Here is an 11,898-nt window from a genome sequence, read left to right on the forward strand (position 1 = left end):
TCAGCCGTGATTATGACGTTGTGAAATTACTTTCTTTGACTGGTCAGTTGTGAAAAATACCAACAGCAACTGGTGGCAAGGGCAAGCGATGATCATTTATCAACCGCTGGTTGATTTTTTGCCTGGTAGTCAGGATCCATATTTTGTACACACGTTACCAGGGAAAATCGACGAGTGCTCGAAAAAAAAGGTAATTCCTTCATCTTGAACTTCTATAATGCGCTTACCCGACGCTTCAGAGCTCACAGTCCGTGGTGAGGGGATGCTCTAGTGGGGTCGGTTCACCATTCTTCGGACCAATTGAATTGGAAGTTCGCAACAAGTCACGATGAGGGTTCTTCTTCTTCTGGCTGTTGTCGCCGCTGTGACCGCGATGAAGAGATACGATGGGTGAGATTATGTTTTTTGCATACCGGTATACTGTCAAGCACAAACAATCACGTTAAAACTTGGCTCACAAAAGAATATGCAAAGGCGTCTTTTGGACATACAAAGGGAAGCGAATTTTACCGCGAAACCTTTCCAGCGAACTCGCTTGGTTTGAAACTTGTGTTCCATTTCGACGGGTTCGCGGTGCAAATATGAATCTGTGATACAACAACGCGTTCGTCCTATGCGAAAAGGATACTGGCGTTGGGGCGGCAGCGCCCGCTGGAATCTAAACCGGGGAAACCCTGGTCCGAGAAGGCCAAATCAACAGGCAGTGCTGGACTGCGTCGTGCGAAGGCGATGGTCAATATACCGGTTGGATCGCTCCTCCGGGCCACCCAGGGCCCTTGAATGTGAAGCGGGTCGAGACGTACCGGGCCCATTTATAACGCTTTCTAATGAGAACATTTCGACATTAACCCCCACTTCCTGGTTTGCTTATATATGGGGGGGGTATGTCTCTGAAGGATCCTCGGACGCATTACGGAAAAAATATAGCGTTGGCAAAATTCCCCCAACCTGGGGTAGCAGGGCCCCACTGCCCACCCACGGGGGACGAGAGCTGTGGTGCGACTCGGGCGCGGCTAGGGCTCGGGCATCCGTGAGACAAGCGAAGGGTGTGGCAGAGAGCGTCCGCCTGACCCGGGCGGGGCGCTGGAAACGGTGAGCCAAGCGGGCCTTGGCCAAAGAGAAAGTGGTAAGCCTGCGCCATCTTTGAACCAGCCTTTTTAATTAAACAACACGACCAACATAAATGCCACGTCCTTACCGGCACGCTGATTAACAAATTTGGTAAACAAGTCTCGGCTAAATAAGCGCTAGGGAGAGAATTCCATACAGGGCCTACAGACGCCACTTTACACCCTGTGCACACACAATGCTAGAGTGGTTTGAAAAAACTCAAGTGTTTTTTTTAAGTAAACACCTCAAAATTTTCACTCCTCAATTTGGCAGAAAGTGCACCTGCCTTGACTCTACAATTTTCCCAGGGCTGACGGTAATTTTGATAAGCTGACATGAAAGATATAGATTCTACGAAGCTGTGCGTTATCGTCGTTGATACCGTTTGTAGAGCTTTGTTTGCCCCACAAAAGTGATAAGGTGACACGGAAAGTTTGGCCGTACCTTCCTTTGATGGTTCTGCAAGGACATGATTTTTTATTCATTTTTGACTGGGTAGCTCAACCCTTTCTTCAAATACATTGTGTGAAAATACCATGACGAAAAAGTCACTTTATGAGGTGTGCATGTCCCCTCAGAGGCACCGTAGCCACTACAAGAACGCAGCAGATTTTTAGATAGGCTCATTCTGCCTTGGCCTGTCACATTTATGAATATTATGAAATAATACTAGAGTTTTATACATTTACGGGAAATACATTTGGTATCTTTGTGCTCAGAATGGTGATTGAAGAATCCTATATACCTCAAAAAGATTTGGTTCATTAAATTAACTATTATGAAGCGCAAATTAGCTGCTTAGAAAACGCCTGTTTTAGGTTCCAAGGCGGGCAAAGCCCTGAATTTCTTACCGCTCATAGACGTAATTCAATGCTGAGGCGTCTTGCATGCCATTCACTGCGTCGCCACTAGTCTTGGGTTCTTTTGCTCCCTCCTTCAGAATTTACCATGGTGAGAACTGAACCAGTACTTCGCCTCGAACACAGTTCATGTGATAGTGCACGTGTGAGTGTAGTGCAATCAAGGTCCCCAGCGCTATGCAAAACAAACTGAGTACTGTTGTGAGATAAAAGGAAGCGGCGAAAGGGTGACTTAAATATTTTGAAACAAAAAAACAAGGTTAACGAAAATATCTGAATCTGGTGTCCATCGTTGAATGTAGAATTTGTTATATATTGCAAAACGGGCATGGGCATATAAAGAGACGTTGACAGAGCTACAGAAGTCCGTTTAGTCTTGTCAAAAACAGTCTAAATACCTTGATGGGTAGTCAGGTTGGCGTATTGGTTCTTTCCTCGTCTCCACCTCTGCGGTCGGGGATCGATTCCCAGCTCGGTGCGCATGTGGATGTGGTTTTCAGTCTCATACCTGATTTCGAGGGTTTTACCGAGAATATCCCTCTGGGGTTTTCCTCCCACCTCTTAAACTGGAACTTCTCACTGTCTCCTCTCTCTCTACAAGCTTCTTCAGGCTTGCGAGCTACAATGCAATACATAGGTCACTTTTGAGAAATCCTTGGTGTCATTACCAGACATAATTAAACATAGTGATATTTATGATCTTAGAGGCCTAACAAGCAAAGACTCTATAGATATTCGTTGTTGATCTCTCTTGCATTAGGTTCAAGGTTCTGCGGGTCATACCGAAGGACGAATCCGATGTGGCATGGATACAAAATCTGGAGCTTCATTCCTTGGTAAGGCTTGAAAACACAAAGGGTGAATTGAGCAGATTTTCAAGAAATACATGCATTCGTTTTGTTTCCTTTGTTTTCTTTCCCTTTTTCTGTCCGTCGTTTCATTTTAAAAGCTAAGTATAGGATAAAACTCAATGAACTTACGCATACTTCATCAAATAAGCCTCCCCATTTTGGAATGGCAATCCTTACAAGTTGTATAACACATAAAACAACGCCTGTGATCACTTTTTTGTTAGGCCTATTGTTTTCGTTTCGGCTAACAAAAAGTCAGTAGCCCACTATTGATACTATATAGTTCAAAGAGTATTTCCCCCTTTTAAAGGCGATGTCAGTTTCTTACAAAATATATTCACACGTTTTTCACACCCAGTTAGATCCGAAACCTACATGAGCGTCCCTTTATGGAAGTAACGCTGTAGTTCTGTTGGTCGTTTCTACACTCGCTAGGTCGAGATATGGAACTCCCTGCACAGGTCCAACCATCCCGTGGACGTCATGGTGACACCGGCCAACGAGGTGCAAGTCACCGGGTTGTTAGCAGACAGAGGCCTGGACTATACCGTCATGATCGCCGATGTCCAGGCTCAGCTTGATAGCCAGGCCGTGGCCTCTGATACACCCCCGGGCGCATCAACTGCCGCCTTGGCGGACTTCCAGTATGACATATACCACACATATGACCAGGTTTGTTGTAACCGCACCGCCTTTCAATAAGACAGCCACGCGCAGAAAACAAAAACAAAAACAAGATAGACCGCAAAGAGGAAGCCTTTTCAAATGAGATCGACACACTGCATGCACTGCTCATAATATATAATTATGTATGAATGGCACAAACAATTTGAATAATTGAATAATTATAATAGGCAAGGTTGGCGGTGCATTTCAAAATGCCCATTTCCCTGTTCCATTTCAAACGACCACCCGTCATTGTCATTGGTCCCTTTCTACTTCAACCTCATTCATTTTTCTCCCTGGCATTTACGATTAACAAGCCTTCCTTATTATTATTTATTTTTGAAACTGAGGTTGCGGCGTCTTGCATAAAGCTTTCGTGCTTGCTTGCCCGTCAATCTGTGTCTATTCGAAAACCCTCCTTCCACCTGGGACCATAGCATTTTAACTGCCCTCTTTCTGTCAACCCTGTGAGTAATAAAGCGTTTTTACAACTAAATAATTATCTTTAGATTCAGCAGTGGGTTAGTGACATGGCTACCGAGCACAACAGCATCGTGTCAAAGTTCAACTTGGCGAAGTCTTACGAAGGTCGCGATATCAACGGTATCAAGGTATAATTTTTATACGAAACGATTTTTTAAGAGGTTACCATTGCTTCATGATGGAGTTGACGTAAGTGTCACTGATACCGTTTTGTTCTTGAAAAGCTAAACTCAGGCATCTTACATCAACATTTCTCCAGTTAGGAGGGATCGAGCAATCCACATTCTACAATTTCGTTCGAGGAGATATCATTTCTTTTGTTTTTTAAAACAGAAATTTAAAATTCAGTATTATAAATGCAACCGAGTAAAGAAGAAGATATTTTTAATACATAGAACATTCCCATCCAGTTTTATAAAAACTTTGTATGAATGTTTACCCCCCCAAAAAAATCCTAATTTTTGCTCTTTGTCTATGTCTCATCCGTAAACAATGCAAAACGTTTTATTACAATTATGAAGATTATTTGGTGGTGATGGCATTCACGTGATGAAGTTCTCTCGTCTCCAACTACTTTTTTTAGATTTCGACGGGTGTTGGCGATCCAAATAAACCCATCGTGTGGTTTGAGGGTGGCATCCACGCACGCGAATGGATATCACCAGCTACGGTCATGTTCATTTCCAAATCGGTAAGACACGGATGTTGTCAACGAAGAGCGTTGTATAACATCAGCTATTATATTTCAATATTTTTAGGCATTTGGTTTGTATACAAATAGGGAAAGTATCGACTCCAACTTTAAACAGATGCCAGGTATTCACTCAGTGTTGGAACTCCGATTTTATTTCTCTAGAGGGAATCGTTGGCTATAATAATTCATTGCAAGGTTTGTTTACGAAAAGATGTAAAAGCTTGACAACACAACTGGCAAACGTCTTTGCAAAATTATTTGCGATAATTATATTCCGCTTGTACAAGATGTAGGCTGGTCACTAATTTATGAAACGTTAGCAAGATCGCACTTAATTGTTTTCAATGGCTTTTGCCATTTAAAAAAAATTACTGAGTACTTTTTTAATTGGGCAAAAAGTTTCGCTTCGATAGTTTCAACAATTTTCTACGTCTATTCGATAGTGCAATCCCACTTTCCACGAACGGGTAGCGGAATTCCCTGTGATAAACAATATCGATCACAGTGGTGACACTAACATCCGATAAATATAGCGTCACAGGGCGATAAACCGCTGCATTTCCAAAGCCTTTTAAAGGAACCAGGTTGAGACTGCGCATTAGTACTAAGCCAATCAGCGATCTTGTGTGATACCAGGGATTGACCTGGCAGAAGACTCTTGTCTGATCTTCCTATGGGCCGATATTGCCGTTGTGGAAGGTTGTGTGTAAATTGTGCAAAACCACTGCTTTCCGACAACGCTCTCCTGTGTGAAAAGGCTCCAAAGTTGTGAGTCGAAGACAAAGGTTTCTTTGCTCAAAACTGCAAATCTTTATCTCTACCTCTAGCTGGTGGAAGACTACAATAACGGGGTCACCAACGTGGTCAACATTTTGGACGGGTTTGATTTCCACATCATTCCTTCCCTGAACGTCGATGGTTTTGTGTACACACACACGAATGTAAGTACATGGGCAACAGTTAGCAGCACTCAGTTTGGAAAACAACCACGCCCACTTTGCAGTGGTTCAAACTGTGAGTTATCAACCGGCTTGCCCACAGACTGGCAACTGTCAGCATTATTTTTAGTGACGTGTAGTTGAGATCTCTTAAGCTCAGTAGTAACCAGGACCAGGACTGGAGTAAGTGGTTCGTAGCCTCTTTGGGCATCACAATATACCTGTCCTCTAATACGCAGCGGTTTTAACTTCTTAGTCATGGTACAACGAGCCTTGCATATCACATCGATGTCAAGCTGTACTCATAAGCTATAGCGAGTTTTAAACTTGTCGAAGATTCGGAAGAACGAAGCGCACCATGGGATATTCGTTGGCCCACAGAATTCTCCCTTGGCTACCGATTTTTTCGAAGGCTCCGATGAGCAAAGTGCATATACTCTGCCTGGTTTCAAATCCAGCCGTGGTGGTACATACATTGATTTCAAGTATCCACGTCTACCATGCAAACTCCTGCAGAATCCTTACTCGCTCCACGTGGCCGCAGACGTGTGCAGATAAAACCCCATCCCATCCCGTGACAAATCTCTGTGTCTACCTCAGTGGTGTTGACCACCGCAAGTGACGAAAATGACCACAGAGAGAGAGAGCAATAATGTTCAGACGCAATTAATAAATGTCCTTTATGGCAGGACCGTTTGTGGAGAAAGACCCGCAGTGATCTACTGCCAGAGTTTGGGTGCATCGGAGCAGATCCAAACAGGAACTGGCCCTACGAATGGGGAGGTGAGTTACTTCTTATCAAAGCTACACGTAGGCCTACTTATTTTACAATTTCTACCTTCCTCTGTCTTGACGAATTGATTTACATGCAACATCAGTGACATTGTTTATGAAATCAATGTTAATTCTTCTACAAATGGGGTGTGATTTCTTTTAAATCTCCGGTATTGTTATTGTTTCAGTTAAGCAGACGTCTGATCTGAGCCCCATTTTGGTTCACAGTGGGTAATTCGATACGTTTTACGGTAGTGCTGACTTTGTTCTCGTATTTCTAGGCAGCGGTTCGAGCCCATGGCCCTGTACAAACATTTTCCGGGGCCGTGAGCCTCTGTCTGAGGTCGAGATCAGAGCGGTTGTGGATTACCTCACGGCGCTGAGAGACTCGGGACGTGAAATCAAAATGTTCATTGACTGGCACAGCTACTCGCAACTATGGATGGCTCCCTGGTCGTTTTCTTCTGCGGAACCTCTACCGCCAGATGCCGATGACCAGGTAAAGTTTCTTTCCAAGTCAGCAAAGGTCAAATGCCTGTGTCTCTAAGCAAGGCAGGTTTACGAAAATATATTCATACTTACTCTGGAAAGGTTAATTTCTTCCACGGGGCTGGCATGTTATTTAAAAAAAAACATAGTACATATCATTCTTCACATCATTTAAATGTACAACAGTTTCAGATGAACCATTGGTGTGCAGGTAAGCTCTGAAGTAGATTACTTTTATTCTACGAAAGATGTATTAATTTACATCGACAAAGCTTCACAAGAAATCCAGCAAAGCTGATTTTGCCAAAGTGGGCGTGAGCATAACACGCCTTTACAACGTGATTGAGTTCAGGATAATGAATTTAATAGGGCAGTTTCCGCTCATTGCCAACACAGGACAATCTGGGCGCTGCCGCCGTTGCTGCAATAGAGAAAAAGCACGGAACAAAATATGTCCATGGAGCATCGGCCAGACTCCTCTGTAAGTATAATCGAGAGCTTTCAGCAATGTTTTCCCCTGGTATTCAACTCCTAGCCTGAAGGCGGCAGGCCTATTTTAGAGGAATAAAAGGACTGCTGACGTTGCACGGGGAGTTGTGTACTGTGTGGCCCACATTTAGGGCTGCGGCTGTCCAGTAACACGTGAACCCATATAAAAACGCTTGCTAGCGACTGCGACTGTTGGAGTGCTGTATAGCTTCTCCGAGACGCACCTCAGACGCATCGGCTTCTATTCGCCCTTTTTCTCGCACTCTTTTCGATTATCAAATCCATGACTTTGGAATATACTCGAGCAATCATGACTTGATGCAATTGCGATTATGTAACTTGTAAACGACAAAAATGTTGAATTCACAGCAGGTTAACAAAATCATGACGTCAAAATCGCACACTGGACATGACGCCCTTTATGCAGCTATGCAATACTGCGTGAAGTTCACGAACACCGTCTTCCACTTTTTGGATCCAACTATTGTGGCTTCTTTTTTGCTATACCCATTCGATTACAGATGAAGCGGCTGGGGCGAGCTGCGACTGGGCCTACGCCACGCTGGGAGCCAAATACTCCTACGTGGTGGAGCTGAGGGACACCGGGAAGTTTGGCTTCGTATTACCCCCCGAACAAATCCTGCCCACCGCGGAGGAATCCTACGCGGGGATCGTAGCCGGGTTGGAGTATGCCTTGACACATTAAAAAAATAATGGTGCAGTGTCGCGTGTATGGTATGCGCCCTGGGAGAAATGGACCTATAGAGCACAGGGGGGATGTGATCCTGCTCCCACCCCTTCTTTCTCCACTGCAGCACCGGTGGAAATAAGCAAGGGTGATTCGTGAACGTTTCGTTTGTAGTTAGCGGGTGGGGTGGTGGGATAAGGTTGGCAGACACGGGGATGACTTGTTTATGATAAAAAGACAGAAGCAATCGTTCAAAGTGAATATTAGACAAATGGCTAATGATGATGACACCGTGAAACTCGACAACGGACCGCGACATAGAAGCATGGACGTGCATTATACGACCATTATAAAGATAATAACATTTTGCTGAATGAAAACCTTGATTTGTGACGAGTTTGTTACCGTGACGATGAATGACTACTTTGGGGCCATTATATTGGTGTTAAATGGATGTTGGGGCACATGCTGGTGGCAAAAGGGATGGAGGTTGTAGTAGGTGGTTACCATAGTCGTAGATTAATTGTAACTGGTGTGGTTAAAGGCGGCTTACACAATTCGTCCATGCGTTTCACTTTCGCAGACACAAAAATCGACCCATTAACATAACACACGTGTGCGTTGTGTTTGGCCGTTGAAATCGCTCCCGTCGTCCGTGAAAGTGAAACGCGTGAACGCACGGTGTTCGCAACGCACCATTGGCCCCTACGTCATGCGCCATTCTGTGTGAAAAAGATTGCGCCGGAACTAGCGCATGTTGGCTTTATACACATAATAACTGTGCTCGTAGGATATTCACTTCGGCATTACTTGCACACTTAAATTACAGTTCGCGTCACTGGCGAATTGAAGGGTAGGAGCCTAGGCCAAAGGGGGTTGAATATAGGCCCTAATACTTGTAATGACATATCTGGGGGGAGGAGTCTGTGATACGTAATCTACATGTACCTGGAAATGTAAGAAACTGAAGATCGATTTGGACATGATTTTTTAACATATTTCCGACTTCACGCGCCCTTTTCTCAGAACATAGTTGGGGAATCATTCCTCATTTAGCCTAGGTGTATAGATTTCATATTCTAGTCGTAGTATACCCGTAGATTAGTGATTAGGCCTAAACTATAGAATTCTTCCTACGACGAACCCCATAGATTTACGGGTAATTCTGTAGAAAAAAAAGTTTTGATTTGGTGGTGTGCATGGTGTAACAATTTTACTTACGTTTTCTGTTTAAGTTATTTTCTGATCCTGGTGAGGGATTCTGTCTATTTTCTTCTGCAGGATTAATTGTTTTGGCACTGGTAAATGTTGAATCTTTTCAAATCAGCTTTTCTCTTTGTCATCGCTCATGTCGCCTAAAACTCAGTGACATGCAGTCAACCTGGGACTTCAAGTAATAAAACATAGTATTTTCGTAGTTTTAGTAGTATTAGTGAAATGTGGTGCGTATAGTGGTTTTGCTTGTGAAAAGGGTTCAAGTTACGTTTAGTTAAAGATTTTGGAATTTAAAAATGTCTCTTCATAAATGATTAAAGACTGACGAATCAACGGTTGTGAGTTAAGTCTTGCTTCATTCTGAGTGGTATAGTCCTGAATGTGGCACGTTCTTGTTTCAAACACATTTAAATATGAACCTTGAAAAGCTGTTTCTGGTTGAAATTGAACAGAGTTGACAAATTCTCAGTGGAAACGTTCTCAACAGAACACCTGTGATCTCCGCAGGTTAACAGGCTCGAAATTGGCGCACTCCGAGTCGGGGCGTTGGTCTATCAATAGGTCAAAGAATGGAAGAAGGATATGGTCGAAGTTATCTCTCTGAGCAATTTTAGAGGAATGACGTATGGTGCCTTCTCTATCAGATTGAGTGTTGCCGCACGAAAGCTTTACATCTTCAATAAATGAAGTACTTTCGAACTTCGTTGTAAAGAGATATATTTTCCAAAGCTTAATTCTGTGACATCTCTTTATTGAAACATTTGAAAATATGAAATATATTTGATAATTTGTTTTTTGACAACTTTATCTTGAAAAAGAAAATTATTTAAATTATTCCCAGCTACATTTTCTTCAAGAGTTAATTTGAATTGACGGCTTTCACTGTGAGTGTAAGTGTGGCAGGCAAAGATTCCCCCCCCCATTTAGTTTATACAGTGGTAGGCTCTTTAGTTTCCCTCAAATATAAACATTGCCAGGTACTCTGGCAGTTGAGCCTAAGGGCATTGCATAGCCGCTGGCTGAAACAAAGCTAGTCTTATCAGTTTGCCCACAGCCTGTGTACAAAATTGCAGACGGGCATCCATCAGTGCAGACTGCACTAACTTTCTCTCCGTATAATGTGCTAGCCCAGAAAAGTTTGTCTGCCCCACTATATTGGATGCTACCATGCTAGTCAGATTGCGCTCTAGGTGATCCTCTTTTGGTGCTGTGTTGGGTTTCTTTTCTTGTTTTTTTTTTGTCCTTTTTGGTTTTTGATTTGTATGCTTTTTCGTTGCTTTCTTGGTTTTTCTCCGATTGATCAATGTCCTTTTCTCATTTTTTTTTTGCTCGTCAATTTCAATTAGCAGTCTCAAGTTTGGTGAATGATCTGAGGTTCCCAGAATTTAGTCTGCGTTTTCGTTCTCTGTTAATCCATTTTCTTACATTCTTGGGAATCGAAATAAAAACTTATAGTTCGCGACTTGTCTTTAAATCCGGTGTGCCTTGGTTTTTTTGCTGATTCTTACTTGTGCCAAATTTCCAGGTAACATAAGGCCAGCAGGTGAGTCGTTTATACGACGAGACGGAGGGATCTTAAAAATCTCACAAAACAAGTTTTTGGAAAATAAATCTCGTAAACATGAACTTGAAAATGTGATTTTGTGAAAATGAACTTTTCGAAATCTATATGGGAAAAAACAAGCTTGGGGACACATCTTATAAAATGAACCGTTCTAGAAAACTCACTTTTTTATAGATAAATGTATAGGCCTATTGTGTCACTGCTCTGACGGCTGCCGTGGTTTTCGTAGTGTCGCAAACAGCTTCCTCAGTGGAAATGTGTTTTTGTTACACGTGCCTTATGCCGCCAATACGAAAATGGGAGAATTAATTAATTAACACCTGTTTAAACTTAGAGATATAATTCAACGTCTATCTCCTCCCCATGATATAGTCGGCTTACAGTAGAAGCCAAAAAAGAAGAAGCCACCCCCCCCCGAAATCCTGATTGGAACATGGGGTTACATCAGGGTGACATTCAGTTTAAAGGGATTAAAGCATCTCGTTATTGTAACGCTGGACACTTTCCTGTCTCCGGGTCCGAACCTGCCATCAAACGGTGTGGTACTCCCAGCCGCTCAGTTCAGCTGAGACTGATTTGCTGAGTTCCTGAGTGGGCTCAGTGTTCGCAATTTCCAACTGATTTTCGCCCTTTCTTTTCATTGCTCTATAGTTGAAGTGAATACAGGCTGCATCCTAATTTGTTGTCTAGAACTGGGTTTGGCCTGAGGTTTTCACACAGAGACGAGCAGAAAATAGACCTCATAGTGACCCAGCCGTAGCTCTAGGAGCCTGTTTCAGACACTGAAGGACCCGACAACACATTTTTTTTGGGGGGGGAGGTTTGTTCGTTTGTTTGTTTTTGTTAAGGCCTCAGGGATTCGGTTGCCCGCACTGGGGTCCGAATCTTTTTGATTTTAAACTCTTTTCAATGAGGCTAGTGAATAAGTGCAGTGAATTACCCATCATCGATCCTGCGCAGGCACGTACCGCGCGGGCCGGCCGCGCCGTGACCGCTCACTGCACTCATGGCAATCAATTTGGGAAACCCGCCTCGCGCCTGCGCATTCAGTACTTCTTGGTCTTATAACGGACTCTT

The 11,898-nt window shown here is 43.3% G+C and overlaps 1 protein-coding gene across 1 annotated transcript; it reads left to right on the plus strand.

Annotated features, from left to right (window-relative positions):
- The first annotated feature begins 124 nt into the window (after nucleotides 1–124).
- On the plus strand, nucleotides 125–9,590 carry LOC110982246 (carboxypeptidase B-like). Its single transcript, XM_087141344.1, has 10 exons — nucleotides 125–390; nucleotides 2,731–2,806; nucleotides 3,257–3,493; nucleotides 3,997–4,098; nucleotides 4,554–4,661; nucleotides 5,492–5,605; nucleotides 6,292–6,385; nucleotides 6,658–6,875; nucleotides 7,262–7,346; nucleotides 7,876–9,590. The coding sequence occupies exons 1-10, from the start codon at nucleotides 329–331 to the stop codon at nucleotides 8,058–8,060; spliced, it is 1,281 nt and encodes a 426-aa protein (XP_086997470.1). The 5' UTR covers nucleotides 125–328; the 3' UTR covers nucleotides 8,061–9,590.
- The last annotated feature ends 2,308 nt before the right edge of the window (nucleotides 9,591–11,898 follow it).

This window comes from Acanthaster planci, linkage group LG09, assembly GCF_054643075.1.
Source record: "Acanthaster planci isolate LZ-2023a linkage group LG09, COTS_SCS, whole genome shotgun sequence".
Taxonomy (NCBI): Eukaryota; Metazoa; Echinodermata; class Asteroidea; order Valvatida; family Acanthasteridae; genus Acanthaster; species Acanthaster planci.